At 34.3% G+C, this 26,873-nt stretch overlaps 2 protein-coding genes across 9 annotated transcripts in view; both read right to left on the reverse strand.

Annotated features, from left to right (window-relative positions):
* Positions 1-26,873, reverse strand: part of RMDN2 (regulator of microtubule dynamics 2) — an 81,164-nt gene that overhangs the window by 46,813 nt on the left and 7,478 nt on the right. For all 8 annotated transcript variants that reach the window (XM_072767275.1, XM_072767273.1, XM_072767278.1 and 5 more), the window contains exon 2: positions 21,399-21,866. In XM_072767275.1, coding sequence (XP_072623376.1) covers positions 21,399-21,850 — 452 coding nt within the window. In that variant the 5' untranslated portion in view covers positions 21,851-21,866. The remainder of the gene's footprint in view (positions 1-21,398; positions 21,867-26,873) is intronic.
* Positions 12,949-15,094, reverse strand: LOC140600053 (uncharacterized). The gene is made up of 2 exons (XM_072767876.1): positions 15,030-15,094; positions 12,949-13,987 (listed from the first exon to the last, which is right to left on the reverse strand). The coding sequence occupies exons 1-2, from the start codon at positions 15,092-15,094 to the stop codon at positions 12,949-12,951; spliced, it is 1,104 nt and encodes a 367-aa protein (XP_072623977.1).

A 26,873-nucleotide genomic window follows, 5' to 3' on the forward strand; every position in this document is an offset into this window, starting at 1 on the left:
TAAAGTAACACAATGGAAGAGCATTTGTAGTGAGAATAAATGGACTACAACCACACACAACAAAACAGATGAGTATCACAAGATAATGTCAACTGAAAGACGCTAAACACAAATAAGTATGTAGTGTGTTATTTATATTAAGTAGAAACATAATTTTAACTAATGTATGCATTTAGAAATCAAGGTGGATTATACCGTTGGTGCCAGGGAGTGACTGAATGAAAGAATGTTGGGAATATGTGAGGTACTGATAATATTCTGTCTCTAAATATGGGTTCTGACTTTACGATTGTATTCAGTTTGAAATTCTACCTGTGTACTTGTTGTTTGCATGCTTTTCCACATGTACTCTGTATTTCATAAAGTTTTAAAAGAATTTTAAAAAATACACCTCACATGTAAGAGAATGTAAAAAAAAAAAAGAAAAAAAGCAGAAGTCATTATAAACACCATCAGGAATGAAACAAAGAACCATTGTTACTACAAATAGAGCATGGATTTACATAGCAGACTACCATGAACAATTTTATGCTAATAAATTTAAACTTTGAAATGAAAGGCAATCATCTAGAAAAATGTAATTGGCTAAAACTGTTCAAGAAAAAAAAAAACAATCAATTTGTTCAGAAATAAAAGGTGCTCACATTGAAAAGAAGTAATCTCTAATCACAGATGATATCATCTTGTTCATATAGAATCCTAATGAATCCATAAAAAGTTATCAGAACTAATAACAAGTTCAACAGGTTGCAAAATACAAGATCAACTTATAAAAGTCAATTGTATTCCTATACATCTAGCAATGAACAATCCAAAAATGAAATGAAGAAAACAATTTCACTTACAACATTATTAAAAAGAATAAAATTCTGGGGCACCTGGGTAGCTCAGTCAGTTGAGTGTCTGACTCGTGATTTCAGCTCAGTTCATGATCTCATGGGTTGTAGACTGAGCCCCACATTGGGTTCTGCACTTAATGGGGATTCTGCTTGAGATTCTCTCCCTCTGCCTGCCCCCAAATAAATAAATAACCTTTTTTTAAAAAATGGATAAAGTTCTTAGGATTGAATTTAACAAACTATGTGCAAGACTCGTATACTGTAAACTATCAAACAATTGTTGAAATTAAAGAATAGGATCTAAGTACATGAAAAGAAATATAATGCTCATGATCCAGAAGATTTTGTTATGATGACAGCATTCCCCAAATTCATCTACAGATTCAAAGTAACTTCTATTAAATCTCAGCTGACAATATTTTCCCCCCAAAGCTGACAAGCTGATCCTAAATTCCATATGGAAACCCAAGGGACCCAATATAGCCAAAATAATGCTGTAAAAGAAGAATTCAGAGAATTCACACTTCCAGGTTTCAAAATTTACTAGAAAGCCACAGTAGTCAAGACAGTACTGGCATAAGGATGATAGACATATGGAACAGAGATTAAGGAAGGGCCTATTAAAAATTAAGAGTCCATAAATCTTTATGATTATGGTCAATTTGTTTTGACAAAAGCATTAAGACAACATAGTGGAGTATAAAATTTTATTTTCAACAAATGGTACTAGGACAAATAGATACCCACATGTAGAAGAACGAAGTTGACACTTTACCCCACACCATATATAAGTATTGACTCAAAATGTATCAAAAACCTAAATGTAAGAGCTAAAATTATAAAACTCTTAGAAGGAAACAAATATTTGTGACCAGGCACTAGGCAATCATCTAGCACAAGTGACAAAAGAAAACATAGACAAAAGAGATTTTACAAAATTTAAAACTAATGTGCTTCAAAGGAAATTTTCTTCATCAAGAAAATGAAAGGATAATTCACAAAATGGAAGAAATACAAAATCATATATTTGATATAGAATATATAAAGAACCTTTACAACTCAATAATGAGACAAATAATTCAATTTAAAATGGAAAAAGGACTTAATAGGCATTTCATCAAAAGATGATAACAAATGGCCAAAGAACACATGAAGAGATGCTCAATATCATTAGTCATTAGGGAAATGCAAATCAAAAGCACAGTGAAGTATCACTTCAAACCTCCTAGGTCAATGACTGTTGACAAAGATGTAGAAAAACTGGAATCCTCCTACATTTCTCGTGGGATTGTAAAATGGTACATCAAGTTTGGAAAACAATTCAGTAGTTCCTTAAAATGTTTAACATGAGTTATCATATGACTCAGCAATTACACTTCTAAGTACACACCCAAATGAACTCAAAGCATATGTCCACACAAAAACCTGTATAGGAATGTACATAGAAACTTTATTCCTATTAATAGCCAAAAAATGAAAACAATCCAAATGCCCATCATCGGACAAATGGGTAAACAAAATGAGTAAACAATGGAATATTATTTGGTAATATAAAGGAATGAAGTACTAGTGCATGATACAACATGAATGGACTTTGAACACATTATGCCTAGTGAAAGGCCTGCCACATATGGTAAGATTCCACTTCATGAAATGTACAGATTAAGCAAAGCCATGGAAACAGAGAGTAAGAATAATGGTTGACAGGGCCTGGGGATGAGGGGAGATAGACAATGTGTGGATACAGGGTACATAGCCTTTTTTTTTTTTTTTTTTTTTTTTACTGATGAAAGTGTTTGGATATTAGTCAGGATGGCCTTACAACTCTATGAATAAACTAACCCCCCACCAAATTGTATACTTTAAAGGGGTGAATTCTACAGTATATGAATATATCTCAATAAAAATTTTATTTTTATAAGAAAAAAATCCCAAAAGGTGTGAGTATTCCTGCAGCCATTAAATAAATTAAGCCAGATTCTATATATTATTTCAACACACACACACACACACACACACACACACACACACACGGAAAGAGGGAGACAGAGACAGAGATTGAGAGAGAAAGAGAGAGGGTCAGTTTCTTTCATGGGGAATTTTACCAAATATTCAAAGAATTAGATTTACTCAAATTCTTCTAAGGAATTCAAAAAAAGGGAAGGAACACCACTTAGCTTATTTTTTGAAGCTGGTAAACCTGACACTAAAATCCAACCTGGACAAGAGCAGAAATGAAAATTATAGACCAATTTCATATATAAATATAGATGCAAAAATATCAAAGACATCAAAAATATCAAAAAACTGTAGCAAACATGAAAGAATGCATCATAACCAAAATGGATTTCTCCCAGGAATTACAAGCACAGTTTAACCCTAGAACATTTCTTTAGCACAACAGATAGGATGTGAAAAATTGCATGATCATTTCAGTGGTTACCAATTTTTTTTTCAACAAATTCTGTTCTATTTTAGGACAAAGAAATACCAAAGCCATAAACGGAGTAGAAGGGGACTTCTGAACAAAAAGTTATATGCCAAAACTATAATACATTTCACACTTAATGGTGAAACATTAGAAGCATTCTTCTTAAAATAAGAATAAAGAAGAATGTTTAATATTGCTTCTATTCATCAATGTACTACAGGTCCTGTTAGCACAATATTAGAAGAAAACAAAAATTATAAGAATTGAGAGAGAAGAAACAGAACTATTATTATTCAGGGTTTATGGAATAGAATACAAAACCCATCAGAATTTACAGATAAGTAAATAAAACTAATCAACATTTATGATCAATTTTTGAAAATCAATTATGTCCCTATATCTATAAAACAAGTTAGAGAATCTAATTTCATAAAACATTTACAGGAAAAATATAAAGTACCTAAGAAAAAAATTCCACATAGGTTTGTTTTTTTTTTTTTCACTTTTCTATATAAAATCACAAAAATATTATCTGAGGGCAATAAAGAATATCTAAGTAAATGGACAAAGATACCATATCCATGGATAAGAGAAGTTAACATTAAACCAATTTCATATGGCCCCAAATTTAACTATACTTTAATGCAATTCTAATCAAAACCACAATGGGGGTAGCCCCAGTGACCCAGCAGTTTAGCGCCGCCTTCAGCCCAGGGTGTAATCCTGAAGACCCGGGGTTTACTCCCACATCACGCTCCTTGCATGGAGCCTGCTTCTCCCTCTGCCTGTGTTTCTGCGTGTCTCTCTCTCTGTGTGTGTCTGTCATGAATAAATAAATAAAATCTAAAAAAAAAAAAACCACCAAAATGGTTTTTCCTATGGAACTTACCTGATTCTAAAATTAATATGGAAGGGCAAGTGCAAGAAGAGCAAAGACACTTTTAAATAATAGCTATCAGGACTACAGTATATAAAAGATAAAGCTGTAAGAATTCAACATGGTATTGGTATTAACAATAGACAAACTGACCAATAAAACAAAAGAGAACATTAAGTTAGTCTTTTCTCCACATTTAGAAACACTCAAGTGTTTTCCTCCTTTGCACAAGAATTGAGCATTTATCAAAAATTATAAGAAAGTTTTAAAAGCAAATTTAAAAAATAGGGCATATCTAAATAGGCTTGGGAAAATTCAAACATATATATTAATTTGGTGTTAGAGCTTAGATTTGTAGTAGGGAAAAAAAAAAAAAGCCAGTTCATAGCCTATCTGATGTCAAACAGAATTTTCCCACAGTCTTTAAGCAGGTCTCGAGAGATTCATCCTTAAATGTTAAAATTACTTACAAGCATTTGGAATTTCGTATACTTTTCTGGCCCTATTTTTTGCTCCCAATTTGAATAAGTACTATGCCATTTCCCTTATCCTTTCATTTCTTCTGCATAATCAATTGCTTACTTCAATGGCAACAACAGCATCTCTGAAGGTATCACTGCACAATTTAAAGGGAAGATGACATTATTTTCTATGAAAATAAGGTGCTGTATTTACAAAATCAATCTGCGTTGCATCAGAATAGGCCTACCTACAGTACTGTGCCATCTCTCTATATCAGGCACCCTGATCTAGTACCTTTTGCTCAGCTTTACCCGATACCTCATTTCCCAATTTTTTAAAAATATAAATGCCAAGGGAGACTGAAGTCAGCAAGATAGCACAGAGGAAGCTCTAGGCCCTTATTTCTACATGGAAACACTAGATGAACAATAGACAGATTGAAACAGCTTTGTGGGAGATTAAGAAGCCAGTCAAGGATTTGCAGCAACCAAGAGAATGCCAAATTAAGAAAAAGCCATACTCAAAATGGTAGGAAACTTCATAGTATTTTTGTTCATCCTTGCCTCACCTCTGGCATCATATTGCATAGATGGAAAGTTTCCAATTCCCAGCTCCCCTGGGACAGAAGGAAAAGAGTGGAACTTCTTTGCAATGTTTTAGCATGTCTAACCACTTCCTGAAAGACTGTTTTCTGTTTTGCTTGCCTCAGAGCTCAGACAGAAATGAAGGCATCATTTCAATATCAGATTGGAGGTGGTTGAAAGCAGTAGCAGGTACTGTGGCATATGAGAACTAGAAAGGGTCCTACAAACTCATGGGTGACTCCATGCAAGACATTATGGGGAGAAGAATACAAGAGATTACATGGAGAGAAATACAATGAGACATCTAAGAACAGGGGTAAGACTCACTGAAATTAAGATATTTTAAAACACTCATGTATATGGGATAATTAGGGAGGGAAAAAACCACACACACACACAAGTCCAGGGAAAACTAGTGCCTAGAAAAGACCTGAGAACACTGGGCTAATTAGCAAGGGTCTTCTGCTACATGGAGCCAATCAACAAAGGCTAGGATATATGGCTGTTTTTCCAAATGTGCAATTTTCTTTTCTTTCTTAAAGTAGGCTCCATGCTGAAGCCCCACTGTGGAGTTTGAACTCATGACCCCAAAATCAAAACCTGAACTAACGTCAAGAGTTGGACGCTTAACCAATTGAGCCATGCAGGCACTCCAAAATGTGCAATTTTCAACAAAAGATCACAAACCATACAAAGAAATAGGATAGGAGGGACAATTTAAATGAATAAAATAAATTTCTAGAAACTGACTCTAAAGAAATACAGGCTTTAGACTTATTAAGACAATAATTTTAAAATAATACTTGTAAGTGTACTCAAAGAGCTAAAGGAAAACATGGAGAGGGAGCAAAAAGAAATCAGAAAAACAATATATGAACAAAATGAGAATACCAACAAAGAACTAGAAATTATTTTTTAGAATCAAACAGAAACTCTGGAGCTTAAAAAATAAAATAAGTTGAAAAATTCACTAGAGGGAATTAACATACTCAAACAAGCATTATAAAGAATTGGCAAACTTGGAGACAGATTTTAAGTTCTTGAATCTGAAAAGCCAAGAAAAAAAAAAAAAGAAAGAAATGAAGAAAAGTGAACAGAGCCTAAGAAACTCTGTCGAATAACATAAACGACCAACATACATATTATTAGAATACCAAAAGAAGAAGAAGAGAGGAAGGGGTTGAGAGCTTATTTTGGGGATAATACCTAAAAACTCCCCCAAATTTGAGGAAAATATGGATATACAAATGTAAGAAGCTCAGTGAATTCCACGTAGGATAAACTTAAAGAAATCTACAACAAAGACACACCTTCAAACTGTAGAAAGTTAAAGACAAATCTTAAAAATCTTGAAAGCATCAAAAGAAAAACTACTCATTACATATAAGGGATCTCCAGTAAGATTATCAATGGACTTCTTAGCAAAAAAAACTTCTGGCATGAAGGCAGTGAGATAATATATTTAAAGTGCTGAAAGGAAAAAAAAAAAAAGTCAACCAAGAATTCTATATCCAGCAAAACTGTCTTTCAAGAATAAGAGAAAATTTAGACAATGCCAGTTAAACAAAGCTGTGGCAGTTCTTTATCTTTAGATCTGTTCTCCAAGAAATGATAAAGAGAGTCCTTCGTGTTGAAATGAAAGGATACTGGCAGCAACTTGAAGTCATATGAAAAAATATGAAGTTTTTTGCTGTAGCTAAATACATGGATAAATATAAATACCAGTATTATTATAATTTTTGTTCAGAACTCCATTTTTTATTCTCTTACTGTATTTAAAATAGAAAACCATAAAATAATAATAAATTTATCATTATATATATTTAATATATAGAGATATAATTTGTGACATCAATAACTAAATGAGTAGAGCTGTTAAATGAGAAGTTTTTCTATGCAATTGAAGTTATGTTGGTAGCTGTTTAAAACAGATTGTTATAACTTTAGGATGCTACATGCAATGCCCATGGTAAAAACATGGAAAATATCTACAGAAGACACATAAAAGGAAATGAGAAGGGAATCAAAATGTGTCATTACAAAAAAATCAAGTAAATACCAAGGAAGGCAGTAACAGGAAATGAAGGCCAAAAGCATATAAGACATACAGAAAATAGTAAAATAGCAAAAGTGAATTATTCTTTTTTTTAAAAGATTTTACTTATTCATGAGAGACACAGAGAGAGAGAGAGAGAGAGAGAGAGGCAGCAACAGAGGCAGAGGGGGGAAGCAGGCTCCCTGCAGGGAGCCCAATGTGAGACTCAATCTAGGGACTCCAGGATCATGCCCTGAGCCGAAGGCAGATGTTCAACCACTGAGCCACCCAGGTGTCCCAAGTTATTCTCTATTAATCAATTTAAATTAATAATTTTGGGGGTGCACATGGATGGCTCAGTTGGTTAAGCATCTGACTCTTCATTTCAGCTCAGATCATGATCTCAAGGTACTGAGATTCAGCCCCACATTGGACTCTGCATTCAGTGGGAAGTATGCTTGAGACTCTTTCCCTCCACTCATACTGCTCTCTCTCTCTGTCTCTCTCTCTCAAATAAACAAATCTTAAAAAAAAACAAAATAAATTAATAACTATTTGGTAATTCATTTAAATTACTAATTAACTAATTTATAATTAATTTAATAAATGGATTAAATTCCCCAATAAAAAAACACAGGTTGGTAGAACAGATTTTTAAAAATCAGGATCAACTACATGTTGTCTATAAGAGACTCACTTTAGAACCGAAGACACATATGAGTTGGGCATAAAAAGATGAAAAAGATGATTCATGTAAATAATAAACAAAATAAAATAGGGTTGGCTATACTAACATCAAACAAAATGACTTTAAGTCAGAAACTTACACGAGACAAAGGAGAAGATTACATAATATAAAAGACTCAATCTGCCAAGAGTATGTAATGATAATAAACACATATGCACTAAATACTAGCCATTCTAAATATGTGAAGCAAACACTGACAGAATTGAAGAAATCGACAGTAACATAGTAACAGTAGACTCTCAATCTCTCTCTTTTAATGATGGATAGAACAACTCCATAAAAAAAATCAATAAGCAAACAGAGGTCTTGAATATCATTATTGATCAATTTGACTTAATAGACATATATGGAATACTCTACTCAACAATAGAAGAATACACATTCTTCTCAAGTAAACATGGAACATTCTCCAGCATACATCATATATTAAACCACAAAAGAAGCCTTCATGAATTTTAAAAGATTAAAATCATATAAAGCATCTTTTCTCATTGCAATGAAATGAAAGAAGACATCAATAGCAGAAGGAAAACCAGAAAATCTACAAATATGTGGAAATTAAACAACACACTTAAACAACAAATGAGTCAAAGAAGAAATCACAAGGGAAATTAGAAAATATCTTGAGTGAAAAGAAAGTGAAACACAGCATACCAAAATGTACAGGATTCAGTGAAAGAAGTATTAAGGGGGGAATTCATAGTTATAAATGCTTTCATTAAAAAGAAATATATCAAATCAACAACCTAAATTTATAGCTTAAGAAACTAAGAAAAGAGCAAACTAAACCCAAAGCTAGCAAAAGAAAGGAAATTAAAAGATTAAAGCAGAAATGAACATAATACAGAATTTTTAAAAAAAAGAAAATCAATGAAACTAACAGTTCTTCAAAAAGATCAACAAAATTGACAAACCTTTAGCTAGACTATGAAAAAAGAACAGAAAATCAAATAACTAAAATCAGAAATGAGAACTATCACTATCAATTTTACAGAAATAAAAAAAGTTATAGGAGAGTATAATGAAAGATAATATGCCAACAAATTGGATAACCTAGATAAAATGGACAAATTCTTAGAAACATACAACCTACCAAGACTGAATTAAGAAACAGAAAATCTGAACAGATCTATAACTAGTAAAGAGACTGAGTTAGTAATCAAAAATCTAACAAAAGATCACAGAACCCATGACCACATGGCTTCACCGTTAAGTTCCACCAAACAATTAAGGAATTAACCAGTATTCCTCAAATTCCCTAAAAAATTGAAGAGAAGGGAATATTTCCTAACTCAATCTATTAGGTCAGTATTACCCTGATCCTAAACCTGTATAAATACAGAATAAGAAAACTAGACCAAAATCTTTGATGGCTATTGATGCAAAAATCCTCAAAAAAATGTTAGCAAACAGAATTTGAAAACAATTAAAATGATTATACACCATGACCAAGTGGAAATGCAAGGATGGCTCAACATATGAAAATCAATGTGATACACCACATTAACAGAATTAGGGCAAAAAAAAAAAAAAACATGACCATCTTAACTGGCACAGAAAAAAACAAAAACAAAAACAAAAAAAACACATGACCATCTTAACTGGCACAGAAAAAAAAACACTTGGCAATATTCAACACTCTTTCATGATGAAAATGTGTAACAAACTGGGCTCCATGCTAGGTGTGGAGCCTACTTAAAAACAAAAACAAAAATGTGTAACAAACCAGCAATAGAAAGAAACAACCTCAACATTAAATAGAGGCCATATGTGAGAAGCCCATAGCTAACATCATACTCAATGGTGAAAGACTGAAAGCTTTTCCTCTAACATCAGTAATAAGACAAGAGTGCCTGCCTTTGCCACTACTATTCAGTACAGTACTAAGAGTCCTAGCCAGAGAAATTAGACAAAAAGAAGAAAAAAAAGACATCTAAATCAAAAGGAGGAAATAAAATCTCTTAGCAAATGACATGATCTTTTATGTAGAAAATCCTAAAGATTTCTCTCTCTCTCTCTCTCTCTCTCTCTCTCTCTCTCTCTCTCTCACACACACACACACACACACACACACACAAACTGTAAGAATTAATAAAGTCAGCAAAGTTTCAGAATATAAATCAACTTGTAAACTCAGTTGTTTTGTTTCTATACATTAACAAGAAGCAATCTTAAAAACAAAGAAAATGACTCTATAATAGCATCAAAAGGAATAAAATGCCTAGGAGTAAACTTAACAAAGGAGATGAAAGATTTGTATACTTAAAACTATAAAACATTGATGAAAAAATTAAAGAAGACACAATTAGAAATCCCATACCATGGATTTGGAGACAAATATTGTGAAGATGTCAGTACTACCCAAAGCAATTGATAGATTCAGTGCAATCCTTCTCAAAATCTCAACAATGTTTTGTGTTAAGAGAAAAATCCATTCTAAAATTCATGTGGAAGCTAAAAGGACCCTGAAGAGCCTATACAACATTGAAAAAGAATAAAGGTAAAAGTCTCACACTTCCTGATTTCAAAACTTATCACAAAGCTACATCAAAACAATGTGGACTGACATAAAATCAGATATATTCATCAATGGAATAGAATAGAAAGCCCAGAAGTACTCTCACATATATGGTCAAATAATTATTTACAGGGGTGCTAAGACCATTCAATGGAGAAAGGGTAGTCTCTTCAACAAGTGGTGCTGGGAAAACTGGATATTTACATTCAAAAGAATGACACTGGACCCCCTCTATACAAAAATTAAAAATTAACTCAAAATGGATCATTTACTAAATGTAAAATCTAAAATTATAAAACTCTTAGAAGAAAGCATAGAGGAAAAGCTTCATGACATTGTTTCTGGTAATGATTTCTTGGATGTGACAACAAAAGCATAGGCAACAGAAACAAAATAGATAAACTAGGCACCAAAATTAAAATAGAGAATTTAGATATCAAAATTAAAATGAAAGCTTGTGCATCAAAGGACATAATCACAGAGTGAAAGACAGCCCACATGGTGGGAGAACAGATTTGTAAATCATCTATCTGATAAAGAGCTAACATCCAGGATATGTAAAGAAATCCTGTAACTTGACAACAAAAAGCAAGCAACCCAATTAAAAAAATGGGTAAAGAACTTGAGTAGACATTTTTCCAAAGAAGATATACAAAAGGCCAATAAGCACAATACTCAATGTCACTAATTATTAGGGAAATGCAAACCACAATGGGATACCACCTTGCACCAATTAGGATGGTTACTGTCAAAAAAAAACAGAAAAGAACAAGTGTAGGCGTTCATGTGGAAAAACTGGAATCCCTGTGAACTCTTGGGGGAACATAAAATGGTGCAGCTGCTCCTGAAAAAAATGGCAGTACCTCAAAAAAATTAAAAATAGAATTACCATATGATCCAGTAATTCCATTTCTGAATATACAAGCAAAAGAATTGAAAGCAGGGTCTTGAAGAGATATTTGTACACCCATGTTCATAGCAGCATTATTCACAATAGCTAAAAGGTAGAAGCAACAAAAGTGTCCATCAACAGATGAATAAATAAGTACAATGGGATATACACATACAAAGTAATACTATTTAACCTCGAAAAAGAAGGAAACTCTGACATAAACTACAACATGGATGAACGCTGAGGACATTATGCTAAGTGAAATAGCCATTACGAAAAGACAAATACACATAATTCCATTTCTTTTAAAGTACCTAGAGGAATCAAATTCACATAGAAAGTAGAAAAGGGGTGGCCAGAGGCTCGGGGGATGGGGGAAGGGGAATGATTGTTTAATGGGTCGAGAATTCAGTTTGGAAGATGAAAAAAGTTCTAGAGACAAATAATGATAATGGTTGCATAACAATATGAATGTAATTAACGCAACTAAACTTAAAAATGGTTAAGATAGTAAATTTTATGTGATCTGTATTTCACTACAATTTAAAACACTGAAGTAGAAAAAAAATTTTTAAGACACATGCTAAAAGGTGGAAAAAGCACAAAAGTAAAAGTAACATCTTAGCCCAATGATACAGGTTTAGGGGGCATTTTATCATGATAAATAATTGAAAATAATGCCAATTTCTTCCTTCTACAAGGACCAACTATATACTAATGTAAGTACTTTTAATTGTTTATATGCATTTTTCCTTCATTATTTGTTCTGAGAAATATATGTGTAAACTTTAATATAATGGAAAAAATTGAAAGATATTTATGCAAAAATCTAATTTTGGGAGACACTTTTTAAAATAAAAATTTTATTTAAAAGTTTTTTAAAGTAAAAATTTTGGAGAAAAACTGAAAAATATTCACTCTGAAAAATAACGACTAATATATGAATTTATTACCTCTGATCTCAGAGTTCTCTGAAGTCTCAGACATGCACATACAAATGTGCATTAAAAATTTTTAGTTAAAATACCAATTTTAACTATATTAAATTTCATATATTCTACAATATATTCTACATATTTCAACTATAATATTTTTTTATTTATAATTTGATCCTTGTATTAGTAAAAATATCTGTCAGTGGGCTATATGGCATGAGAAATGTACCAACAAGGCCAATATAAATGAAAATTTGTGAATTACTTAATATAGCTCTATAGATGACATAGGAATACTGTCTGTAATGACTAGAGTAGGATAAAAGAAGATGCAAAAATTCTCAGAGAATGTGGCACATGTAGAAGACTTCTATATCAGTGCTTGATGTTATTTTCAGACCACCAAAATATTACAATAGTCATCCAGAAATCTGAGACAGGTCAACCTGTCAGCAGTCAATCTGTTAAAAGCCTGAAACAGATTAATAATCTGTGACTTCCAAATTCCAGTGATGTCAATAAGCTATCTTTCAAAAAAAAAATACAGCAATTAAAATTAAATTTAGACTGCAAAGTGGAAGTCTTTTTTTTCGAAAAGGCAGTGAAACTTAGTGAGATAGGAGACTTCTAGGAGGGCTGAGCCATGACTTCTACAGTGTGTCTGGTGGAAAAATTTCTGATTTGAGCTACCCTTCTAAGAGAGGGGAAAGTCTGAGGTGACCTTATTTTAGGAATTGCAATAGATGAAGATCTGTCTTCATCTTGAGATGAAATAGCAATGTTTTCATCTTCAAAGGAATCTGAAGCAACATCATTCTGAGGTGGAATAAAGCAAGTAGCATTTTTATAAAGTGAAAAAAATCCAACATTACACAAAACAGGGGAAGTTACTCTTTGAGAGGGATGCTGCTGAATCACAGGTAGAGAATGATCTGTACGGTGACTTTGAGAACCAGGATGAAGGGAAACTTTCCTTAATTGGCCTCTTTCTTCAATGTTGGTGGCAGTTTCATTTTGTTGACAGGAATAGGAAATAATAGCTGGAAGAGAAAGGATGGTTGCTGTGCTGTGTTGACAGGTGTTTCCACCAATGGTGTTCGGAAAGGTTGAAGGATTAGCTTTTGCTCCCAAACTTATAAAATGTGTAATATTATATCCAGGAGAACGAGAGCTTAGGTATTTTTCAGCACCACTAATACTTGAGTTTTTAGAAACTATTTCATCTGGATTAAAGATGTTATGCCCACTTGATTGAAGATCAAAAAAACCAGCAATATCATAACAGGAGATTATACTTAGTTTAGGGGCAGAGAAAAGTCTTTGGGATCTAAGGCCAAGATGGTTTGAGGACGATTTCGAATCACTGGAGTTTCTTTTTTCTTGAAAGTCAAAGTTAGCTCTACCTTGTTGATGGTCAGGGAAAATATTGCTTTTCTGTAATTTGGCAAATAAAGAATGTCTTCTTCCAAAGAAAGATGTATTTGATGGAGAACATAAATTTTTACTTTCTCTATGTGAACTGACATTAAATACTGCAGATAGATGAGCTCTTTTAGGATCAAGAGATAGAGTTCGATGAGTAAAAGAGGTTCCATGGTGCAGGGAGTCTGAAGGAACTTGATCTGCAGGATAATTTAGTTGGTAGTTCTCATCCTCTTTGTAGTGGCTAGAGTGAAAAAAGTGTCAAATGAGGAAAAAATAGGGAGCAGAGGTGGAGACCTGCCAAGACTCCTGAAGAGTAATATGCACTTTATCAATATGGAAACAATAGGGAATGAGAAAATTATGGCAGCTGAATTGATGGTCACACAGATGTATCCCCCCAAAACGCCCTAATCTAAAAGATTATCTCTACCTACACAGTACCTGCCCAAACAATTAAACCTTAGGAAGATCATTTAAAGATTCAGGGAACTACTATATTTAAAGGAGTGAAGTAGAATAAATCTATGCCCTGTTGACTAATACATTTTAAAATATTAACCATGGATAAAGCAGACCTCTCTGGAGAGAATACTTCAGATAAATATCCATAGTCCAGATATTCAGTTACTGTGGGAAACTAAAGAAAGCATTAAAGCTTGATTTCTGAACATGTCCATGTTCTCGCTATTAGCACATGAAACATGGGAAGAGTGGGGTGTTTTTTTCTTTTCTTTTTAAAGGCTTACCTTAAGCATTCTCCCATATTGAATTTAATCCAAATTAAATCTCTCCTTTCCTTCCTAAGCCATCATCCTTAAGCCATAAAATGCCCTGTGTAGGTGGAACAGGTCAGAAGACTGAACACTTAAGTTGCATGTGTAATTAACACGGCAACAGCACAGAATGTGATGACAGCAGACTCTAGAATCTCATGACATCAGGTTTAGATAAAATTGTTCTGTGGCTTGCCTTTCTGAGAAGCTGCGAGTCACATGATGGGGGAATGTATATTCTAACCTCACCATGTTCAAGGAGTCAGCCAATAAATCAAGGGACAAGAAAACAGGATGAAGGCAGTAACATATATAATATCCACATGATCCTTTGCTTGGGACTGTCTCTCTCACTAGCCGCCCTACACACCCCTGGCCTACTAATTCATTCTACCTTCACATGAACACTATTCACCCCAGTTTTTTATACCCTTCAGTGATATGGAAAAGTCACCAATACAAACTTTGGTCCAAAAATATATGGAGAAGGAAAACAAAACAAAATCATACCTGATCAACATCACTGCCCCCAGAATGAAGTAAGCTTCATCTTCATCGGCAATAAAGCATGCCATCTGATTGCGTGGGCCACATGCACAAATTATGGAGATCAGCTATACTACTGTTTCTAACCCCACCCCTTAAAACAACTCCTATTCATTTAAAGACAAAGGTAACAGAGTTATCAGGAAAGAAATATTGCTCTCTCCTTTTCCAAACCAACTTGGAGCACTATCCATATAATAGGTATGTGTGTCAAGTCACTGATGACATAAAACACTGCCTCGAATATAAACTTTTTTACTTCTCAATGTCCTGAATACCCACTACCACCTTGTGATTTTGTTCCCTTCCTAACAGTCTGCTTTGGGAAACCTTTGAACAAATTATTCTTCAAAGTCCTAACGCTCTCTCTTTTTCATCATATAATTGTCAGTTTGGTAATCTGATTTCACCCTACATATAAGCTAATACATTAATCGGTTAATGTCTCACACATGGTTCTTAGGTCAGAGGGAGAGGACTTGATTATGCACAACAAATCCAGCAGTAAGATCACTGGCATATTTGAGCTGGTTTTCCCAGACCCCAGTTCCCACAAGGGCAATGCAGAGGTCCCCGGAGGCTCTTGCATTTACACTGACTTATGTTACAAAGAAAAGAATGCTGAACTTAGGGAACCCACTACTTTTACCCCAAGCAGTAAGAAAATTTGCTAAATGTGCTTTTGGTTCTGGAGGGGACCATCACATCATTCCTCATGGTTTCTCCCCACAATCCTGTCATATGGCCTAGACAAAGGGTGGTTGGTCATGCAGACCTTACACCCTTCACAAACATGAACTCAAAATGGAACAAAGACTTACATATAAAATGCAAAACTATAAAACTGCTAGAAGATCACGCAGGAGAAAACCTAGATAAATTTGGGTCTGGCAACGACTTCTTAAATAGAACACTGAAGGCCTGCTCCCACTTCCTTGATCATCAGTCTTCTGTCTTTCCTTAAAGGCTCACCCACCTCTGCCCTCTCCCTTAGTACTGGTTCCAAAAGGCTCTGCACTCACCATTTCACTCTTCTCATGCAACATATTCTACCTAAGTAATGCTATCCATTTCTATAGCACTCTGCATCATACACATACTGGTGGGATGCCCAGCAAAGGAACAACTTCCCCTGAAGAAATGCTTCTTTTGCCCTTCATCGGCTTCCTTTCACAGGCTACCAGTGAGTGCATGCTCATGCTGGCCATGGCTTCCATCTTTTGGCAAGTCCTGCCCAGGAAGGTTTAGAATGCAAGAGGACTTGGCCCTTAACTGATCTGTTCTTGGCTTTTGGGGCTCTGGTTAAAGCTAGAACACAACATCTCTCTAACATTTTGTTAGTTTTTTTGTTTTTGTTTTTTTTAATCTGTTTGACTGGAAAGACTTTCTTTTGTTTCCTAATGTACATGGAGAGCCTACACAGTGCCTGGCACAGAGTGAACACTCATTGAATGAATAAAGAGGACACCAACTGTTAGTGTTATCTTCCTCTATTGTTTCATTTTTAAAAGAAATTTATAGATGAGGAGACCGAAATGCAAATGAACTATGAAGAGATGCCCAATCTTACTAGTGCTTGGGGAAATGCAAACTGAAATAATAATTAGTTACTACTTCATCTCCATCAAGTTGCCTAAAATTAAAAAGTCTAACTATAAGAATTTGTATGGAAAATAAGAATTCTCAAATACTAGTACACCCTGAAGAGTAGTTTAGTAATACAAAATAACACTATACTTGGCTGATAATTCTGCCTCCACTTCTAAGTATATACTTTAAAATTATTCCACACATGCCTAAGGAAAAATGAAGGCATTCAATAAAGCATTGTTTAGAAGAACCAAAAAATGGTGACCTAAATAAACAACCATCCATAGTGAAATAAATTAAGGCATATTCATACAATGGAATGCAGCATAGCAACTGAAAAGAATGAAATAAATTTACTTACATTAATCTGGAAAAACCTCCAAGAAACATTTGATGCAAAAATGAGTTCCAGAATGTTATATACCATATATCACCATTTATGTAAATTTTAAGAACCAAACATGATTTATTCATTTCTGATGTAAACATACACATATAGGAGAAAAATCCAAGCTTTCAAAGGAAGACTCTGTACCAACTTTAAGATAATGGCTACCTCTGAGAGAAAGGACTACAAAAAAGGATTTCAATTATGTGGCAATGTTTCATTTTTGAAAATTCTAAACCAAAAACAATTTTTTGTATACAAATGTGCTCTTCTACAACATGAAAGAATACAAAAGCACCACATCATGAATATCTGAATTTGTCTTTCTCTCAAGGCCTTGAGAAATTGAAGTCCAACAGTAAAACTGACTTGGCAGAAGTAATAGAATAAAAAATGTAAATGAATAAAAAGCAAAGACTATATTTGGCTCATGAAATGAAAATTTAAGTTTTTTCTTTTTTAAGATTTATTTATTTGAGAGAGAAAGAGAGAGAGAGAGAGCGTGTGGGTATGTGAGTAAGTGACCAAGGGAAGGGGCAGAGGGAGAGAGAGAATCCCAAGCAGACTCACTGTTGATCATGGAGCCCAATGTGGGGCTTGGTCTCACAACCCCAAGATCATGAACTGAGCTGAAGTCAAGAGTTGGACACTTAACCAACTGAGCCACCGGCACTCTAAGAATTTAAGTAGTTTTAAATAAAATCTCAAAAGCCTATTTCTGTCTGTGGTCTTGCTGGCATCACCATCCTCTATTATTTGTAGAGTAATATCTAAGGTTCTAAGTATTATGGTTTGTATTATAGCTTGGTGCTCTTTTGGTGGTAGATTTATGGGGTTTTTCTTTTCCAATAATCCTAATTGTGCCTGTTGACACTATCTGAAGCTATCATACGAACTTAACACTATAAGGAAAATACCACAGTCAAAAAAAAAGAAACAGAAGGCCTGTAGGGTCACTATACAACCCTGATTTTCCTAATACAAATGTCTCATTTTGAAACACATCTATTCTTTGTAAAGCTCACTTAGAATGAAGAACTATGAGTTTATCATGGGATATGACTTTAATCTAAAATGGAATAAGATGGGGATCCCTGGGTGGTGCAGCGGTTTGGCGCCTGCCTTTGGCCCAGGGCACGATCCTGGAGACCCGGGATCGAATCCCACGTCGGGCTCCCGGTGCATGGAGCCTGCTTCTCCCTCTGCCTGTGTCTCTGCCTCTCTCTCTATCTCTCTGTGACTATCATAAATAAATAAAAATTTAAAAAATAAAAAATAAAAAAAAATAAAATGGAATAAGATGGAACTTTTGAAAGAGAGGTTTCTAAAGCTTTACATAACATTGTCATATAATAACTTTTTAAGCTCGTGGTTTGATAGAACAATACAGATAAAGGCTGACAGAGAAAAAGCAGTGAGCAGCTTGAGAAAGAAAATGAGCTAAAAAAGTTTTCAGAAATAAGGAAGGGCTTCCTTTTAAGCTAAAAACACTGATGTGAACTTATAACCTTGAAAATATTTAGAACAATTTTTCTTTACCCTGACCTAAAATGGGCCCAAACAAGCTCTCGTATCACCCTGCCATGTCTACACACCAAGATGCTGCTGTCTAGTACTACTTGTCACTGAAAGGAACCAACGCTGCCAAGGCAGTGACTGACTCCAAGTCATGGAGCAGGGGAGAAAAAAATCAGTTGAAACATAATATTATCAAGAAGCACAGATGCTTTCCAAGACATTCACACTAGTGCTAAGAAAAAAAAGGCCCTCTGATGGCCACAGTATAGGAATCTAAGCCTCAGGCACCATCACCCCCACAACCAAGATAAAATTAGCTAGTTCTAAAAAGGCATAAATCCCTTTGTCCCTAATGATACTGTGTACTAAGACAGGCATGCAGAAGATACTGTTTGCAGAAAATGCATTCTACTGATCTATCCACTCAAGTTTTTGACACTACCTAAGGACATAATTCATTTTCTCCCCTTTTCTTATATAGAACAGTGTTGGCAAATTGTGACTGTCATCTTCTTTACTAAGAGAAGTCAAAAGCTCCAGAAACCTTTAGCAAAAGTTAAATCTAATGTATGGAACATGCAATTATCATTTGATGTTTTAATTTTGCTGCAAGGACACTGTTGTATCAAGGATACATCTTACGTTAAATATGCTAATGGGGCTAAGACTGTATCTTACCATGACCAGTCAGTTTGTACTGTGGGAGGTTTATCAGGACGGGCAATGTAAAATTTACACAAATATACTTTATAAAGACCTTGTTTTTAAAAAGTACATTATTTATTTTAAAAGTTTGTCTCTAGGTTTTTATTTAGAAAGAGGGTATTAAATCTTTGTGTCTTATTCCTCTCTCCCTTATTCCTCATTAAATCTTTGTGTCTTATCCACAGTAGGTGTTGGTTTGCTTGTTTTGTTTATTTTATTGAAGTATAGCTAAATAGGAAAGTTTCCCTCTATTAAGAGCCATTTACTATAATCTAGTCCAAGTCATGAGGGCTCCCTTGCCTCAATTCTAGTATTCTATTGCTAACAAAGGCACCCAGGATTGAGCAAGAAGGGGCAATGATGTAGGCAACAACCTACATCAATCTTAAAGTTTTTCTTATTAGCTGTCTGTGACTATTATTCACAAATTTCACAAATCCTTCCTGGACTCACATAAACAATTTATGCCTATACTATTACTTGAAGTTAATTAAGTCCCACAGTTATCTTCTTTTCATTTGTCCCAAATATCTTAAACTTATCGAAGGTTGCCTCTCTTCCTAGAATTTTAGAATTTCTTGAACAAGCCTGTGCTCACCCTAACCCGGGTCTTTTTAGACTAAGGTCCACTCAGCCTTTTGGCCTCCACTCCTTTACCAGGACTGCCGTTTCTTATCTCGTTCTAGGCGATCTTCTCTGGCTAGTCCTTAGCTCCATTATGTCCTTTTGAAGATGAGATTGCCAAAGTTGAACACAGGATTCCTTAGGAGGAAATGCCATAGATTTACATAAAGGTATAACCATTGGTGATCTTCAAGAACTCTCCCAGATGTCCTATGTTGTGTTGGGATCTTTGTTCCTCATTAGAGTACTAGGTTGCTATTCTCTATACCCTTAATAATTAATAGTGCCTTTTTCAAGTTACAGTCCTGGAGTATTTAGAAATATTGTGAATTCCTTTTAAACATCCCACTGCCAGTTTTAAAATCAGTCTACAACTTGTTGTTCAGGAACACAAATGTTTAAGACCTTCCTGTTATCTAGATCTATCGTTTGTGACTTTTCTCTATCTGAAAGATTTTTCATACAGTCATGTCTCCAGTTCATACATAAAAATACTAAGTAATTTCAGTCCTCGCATGATGTCAAAGACTTGATCAACCATTTACATTTCTTTATGTATGAAATCACACTTTTATGCCTACTCTTTGTTTCCTCTCTTCTTCCCTCTCCTTCCTTCTCCCTTTAGATCCCTTCTCCCAATTCCATGGTGACTTAGCAGAACATTCATTCATTCGTGAAATATTTATTGGTATCTACTCTGTGCTAGGTACAAGAACAATGTGTTAAGAATATAACAAAGAAAACATAGTGTCCCTGCCCTAAAGAACATCTAGTGATTATATGCTTGCCTTTTTTATTCTTCAAAAACACTAGTTGAGCATGGGTTTGTTTTTTGGGTTTTGTCTGGGGGTTTTGTGTGTGTGTGTGTGTGTGTGTGTGTTTGTTTTTTTTTTTTTTTTTTACTTATAAATCATGTTTTTCTTCTAAAAGAATATTATTTATGTTCTTGGTTTTAGAATTCAAAGGATTACCATTGAGGATGGTGAGGATGAAACTGAATCACTTGTACATTCTCAAATCTTTTTTAGGTCTGCATTGCTCAATTCAGTAAGCCACTAGTTCCATGGCTATTTAAATTAATTACAATTAAATGAGATTAAAAATTCAGTTTCTCAGTTGCACTAACTACATTTCAGGTGCTTAATGGCTAATGTAGCTAATGATAATTGGCAGCATAGATTTGTTGGACAGTTCTTACATAAGGGGTCACATGGTAGCCACATATAAAAATAGGCTACATATTCTGGCAAAAATTACTGACTTTTTCATTACTCATATGAGGTCACGAGGTACTAGTCATTAACTTATATTCTTTTTGTCAATGTAAACTATCTTAAATATAGACCACTACTGAATAGTTTTAATTATGATGTAAGCCATATAATCATTTCTTTTTTTATCTTATTAGTAGCAGTATATATACCTGGAAGTACATAATGAAAGAACCTAAAATAATAGCAATAATGAAATAAATAATTCGACATGGGAAACATCATCAAGAAACTTACCCTCCTTCACTTTCTGCTTCCTCTGAACTATTACTTGTTGCAGAACTTTGAACTGCGGTAAGCCTTCTTTTTCTAGCTCTGTGCTGAGGACTTATCTTATGAACAGTTATCTTCCCTCCAAGTTCACCTTGTATATATTCCTCCAGCTTTGGAATGGTTTCTTTAAGAACTCTGATTTCCTCTTTGAGTTCTTCCATATTTGTCAGTAATTCATTTAATTTCTCCAATATCTGAAGCTGCCTTCCTTGAAAGATTGCTGCTGTTCCTTGGCCATTATACATTTCATCTTGAAAAGTCATTGAATCAAACTTACTACCCAGGGAAAGAAATTTAGGTAAATTCAATGTTTTCCTGGATTTACGAACCTTGTGGTACCACAAAAGAAGCAAGCTGATTCCAGTAGTTCCCACCATGATGCCAAGTATCAGCTCTTTGTTTGTGGAATGAGGCATTTCTTGGGTTTTGTTTCTAAAATTGAAAGCACAAATGTAAATGAGTGTTGTTTCTGTCTTTGCCCAAGACAAAAATATTAAAGCTTTCTCAATCAACAAAAGCCAAGTCTACACCATAGACACACCCACCTAAACACACACAATAAATCATAAACTAAAATGTATTATAAGCAAAATACATTTACCTTTAAAATGTATGTGGCCAATAGAAATATTTACTTTAAGAATATTACCAAAGTCCATTATAAAGTATCAGTTTTAATTCAGAATTTGTATTCTATATGACTGGCCTGAAATTTATTCTTTATCATATATTTTTAAAGAGTATGATAAATAATGGTAAAAGCATCATTATACATTTCTGGGAAAATAAAACTATTTAAGAATTCAAATTGTGCTTAACTGTATTTGAGCCCTTTATCTATATAAAATCAGTATGCTGACTTCTGAGTCTTACCTACTCTTTAAGGAAGTCCAAGGAACTTTTTCTTAGCACCTAATTCACACGTATACTTAGAGTAATAAACATTTTAAAAGCTCAAGGATTTGGAATGTAAAATATATTAGAGAGCTCTGTCAAGTTTGGAGCTCACTTCATCTCTGTTTTACTCAGCATGGGGAACAAAAATGCTGACACATACAGGCTTCATCTCCTTTCTCCTTTTGACCCAGAATGCCTCTGCTCCTTACATTTCTATTTCTGTCTGAGGTCTTAATGTTATTTTTTTTTCAAATGATCTTTTTTTAAAAAATAACAAAAATGTCCTCTTCTTAATTCTTTTCTCTGAACTTTCACTGTTTTGCACTCAAGGCTCAAGCTTTAGCCTGCCTAATTCCATATAAACTCAGCTACTTTGAACACACCACAATCTTTCTTTGGTATATCCCATCTTCACTAGTTTTATTGTTTATCTCTGTTCTTAAAATCAGAAGGCCATTAACAAGAAACAATAACATAAAGCCCCTTTTCTTCCAAGATTTTAAGATAGCAGTAAGTATATTAGCAGTACAATAAACTTCTGTGGTTAGAGCAAAATATAGTGAGGCTTTTTTATAGACTTTGAGGTTCCAAAAATTATTTTCTCACCAATATCCACTACATTGTAAACAGGTAAACATCTGTATTAAGTTTTGTTAGCAATTTGAGAGAAATGTTACAAGTAATGGTATACTATCCATTACAGGAATTTAAATTCACAAAATATTTGTTTTGTTTTTCTTGACACCTCTTCAAGGAGCATACTAATGCAGCACTGCCATCTTTGATCCCCAAGATAAAGGAAACACATGAGGTAAATCCTATGACCTCCCCAGATGTTTAATTAGAGGCAATTTTTGGACTATGGCACTTGAAGGGGAAAACCAAACAAAGCCTAGTAGTCTTCCGAGTTGAACAGAGAATAGAGCTCAGAGAAACTGAAGCAACCTAGAATTTGTGTGGCACGGTACTGTGAGGAAAGTACGTAGAGAAAGAGCTCTAGAAATATGCATAGGAGTCTTCTTAAATCTTTAACTGAATATCAGTCTGAACATGTACAGAGGAAAATCCCATTAGGCCAGGCAAAAGAACAATTTCCAGGAATAGAACAAATATCAGGAAGCTGTAAATGGAACTATTGCTAAAGACTACACAAATTGCCACCAGAGTAGAGAGTATTTATCAAATATCTGAGGTTTCAGTAGAGATCTCAAAAGGGTAATGCCTTAGAAATGAGGCCTAATTAACCCAGAGTTAAGATCTATTTAGAGTTGTTCTAAAACAGATTAAAAATGAGCCTCCAAAGGATCAAACTAATTCACAAATAATTTAACTGCCTTCAAGAGAAAGTCCAACACTCTTTAAAGGAAATGAAAAATGCAATAACATAAAATCACAATGTTGATCATCCAATCAAAAATTACTAGATATGTAAAGAAGCAGGAAAATGACAGAGATGATGGAATTAGCAGACAGGATGTTAAAACAACTATTACAAATATGCTCACTATTTAATATAAATATATTTTTTAAAGATTTTATTTACTTATTCATAAGAGATACGGAGAGAGGCAGAGACATAGGCAGAGAGAAGCAGACTTCCTGCAGGGAGTTTGATGCGGGACTCAACTACAGCACCCAAGGATCACACCCTGAGTCGAAGGCAGATACTCAACTGCTGAGCCACCCAGACATCCCTATTTAATATAAATATTAAAAATATGTTAAAGAAAAACATAATCATGATGAGGAGAGCAACAGAAGTTATTAAGCAGAACCAAACAGAATTTCTGGAGATGAAAAGTAAAATATCTGAAATAAAATTGTATTAAATGGGATTAACAGAAGAAAAACCATGGTGGGAGAAAAAGTGAGCAAATCTGAAGACAAAACAACAGATACCATCTACTACAGACTAAATGTTTGTGTCCCCTCTAAATTCGTATGTTGAAATCCTAATCACCAATGTAATAGTATTAGGAAGTGGGGCCTTCAGGAGGCAGAGCCTTCATAAGTGAGATTAGGGCCCTCATAAAAGAGAACCCAGAGATATCCCCCCACTCTTCTACCATGTAAAGTTACAAGGAGACAGTACCATTTATGAACCAGTGAGCATCTTAATATATATGTATATATGCATATTAATATATTAAGCACAGCTTATAGCAATATCAAGCAGTCTAAAACATATACAGTTAAAGTTACAGGGAAGAAAAAGGGTAAAAAATATTTGAAGGAGGGCACCTGGGTGATTCACTGGTTGAGCATCTGCCTTTGGCTCAGGTCATGATCCTCGGGTCCCGGGATCAAGTCAGGCTCTCTGCAGGGAGACTGCTTTTCTCCCTCTGCCTATATCTCTGCCTCTCTCTGTGTTTCTCATGAATAAATAAAATCTTTAAAAAATATATTTGAAGGAAAGATGGCCAAAAAATTTCCAAATTAGACAAAAATGCTGACAACCAGTGATAAAGAAGAAGTGCTAAAAGTAGTCAGTGGGAAAAAAGTGACATATCATGTACAGAGAAAAAAGGATAAGATTACAGCAGTGATTGTCTCAGAGACATCACCTTAGAAACTATTCATGTAAAAATACAATGGAGTGACACCTTTAAAGTACTGGAAGAAACTGTCAACCTACATTTCCATGTGCAGTGAAATATTTTCCAAAAACGAGGGTAAAACAAAGACTTTTCTAGACAAAGAAAAGTTGAGAGAATTCATTGCCATCAGACAAAGACTACAAGAAATGCTAAAAGAGGTCCTTTAGGCAGAAGGAAAATGGCAATAGATGAATTAAAACAGTAGTGGCAAATAGGGTAAATATAAAAGTCATTTTTCTCACTTTAAGATTTCTTTATAAAATCTTTGCTTACTATAGTAAAAATGATATTTAACCTATTATGGGGTTTATAACTTATGTAGAAGTAAAAGGTTAGAATAATAGTCCAAAGTATGGGAGGGGACAAAATAGATACACTGTTGTAAGGGTCTTAGATTATAATGCAGTGTCGTAATAATAAACTAAAGATGTACAGTCATAAATCCAAGGGCAAACATTAAATAAACAAACAACAATAACAGCAAAAAAAACAAGAAACAAAACCATTAAGGTATAAATAATAAGCCAAGAGTGGAGATAATAATGTAATACTAAAGATATTCAATTAGTCCAAAATTAGTCAGGAAAAGAGGAAAAAGAACAAACAGGCATACAGAAAGCAAGTAAGGAGAGAAGAAATGATGTCGTGACTATATTGGAAAATGGTGCCAAAAAGATGGAGAAATAACAGCATTTCTGTTATGGGAATGGACAAGATCCAATTTTTTTTCGAAGGAAGATAAAATGATGAAGTAAAGAATCAGAGAATCACTGTGGTAGTAAACTTGAGAAGGCAGAGGGATGGGTGGTCTGCAGTGTACAAGCACTGACGTTGACCTTTGATGGAAACACAGGCCATTCATTCATAGAAACAAAAGAAAAGGCAGATTATGTGAGCAGATTCAGGAAGGTGGGTAGATGTGAAAGTGGGAGCTGATGGAAGTTCTCTGTAGTTGCTTCATTGTTCTAAGTGAACCAGGAAACAAAATACAGCTGAGAGTGAGAACAGGGTAAGGCGCACTGCAAAGATGCAGATTCTGAATTCAGCTGTGTACGTGAAATGTGCCTTCCTATGGTCTATATCCCATGATCTCATATACTTAAGCAAGGCATTGTTTCTTATACTCTAAATGACCAACTAAATGGGACGTTTCAAATGATGCCCTATGGGAGAGGGAATAATATTTCCAAGAAGTCTCCCTAAAAGAATGTCTCATTAGATTTCGAAATCTTACAGTAGATGATATGCACTGAATGCAGGGAGTATCCTATTTCGATGCTCCACTTCATTACAGGTGTCAGTGTAAGAGAGAAGGATTAATGATTTTAAAATGATAATTTTCCAGAAATTACCTCAGATGTTGGTGAATATAATATCCAAAAGAATTAAGACACCTTTCTAAAGCCAAAGATTCTAATAGCAAGGCCATGTGCTTAATCTTGCCTGCCTGACCTCAGGGAAGTTTGCCTGGAATTAATTTAAAAAAAAAAAAAAAAAGGCATTTTTACCTAATTGGTAGAACAGAACTGTAAGTCTAACCATTTGTCCTCCCCTATCAAATGCAGGAGATGTGCCAGCAGTAGATTAGGATCAGTTTGTAACTTCAGCTGAATAATAATTATTATTAGCTTTACACTTTTATTTCCACACACAAAAAAATAAAACTAAATTTTGAAAGATTATTGCAAAAAGGCAACAGATAATAAGAAAAGCTGTTACATGCCTAGGATTCCCATTAGCATCACATCTAATAACCATGCATCAAGCTTGATCTTGGCTTCTTGTCAATAAAAAGATTAATGCAGCATGTTCATATGCTAATCTGGAGGTCTATTAAAAGAAATCTTCTTATTGTGATTGCTTTCTTGGTTCATTCCTGCTGGGCCTTCCTTGAATTTTACATTAAAAAATATAGCCTAGTTTGAAATTCTTTTCATTTGATAAA

The sequence above is a fragment of the Vulpes vulpes genome, chromosome 8, assembly GCF_048418805.1.
Source record: "Vulpes vulpes isolate BD-2025 chromosome 8, VulVul3, whole genome shotgun sequence".
NCBI classification, from domain to species: Eukaryota; Metazoa; Chordata; class Mammalia; order Carnivora; family Canidae; genus Vulpes; species Vulpes vulpes.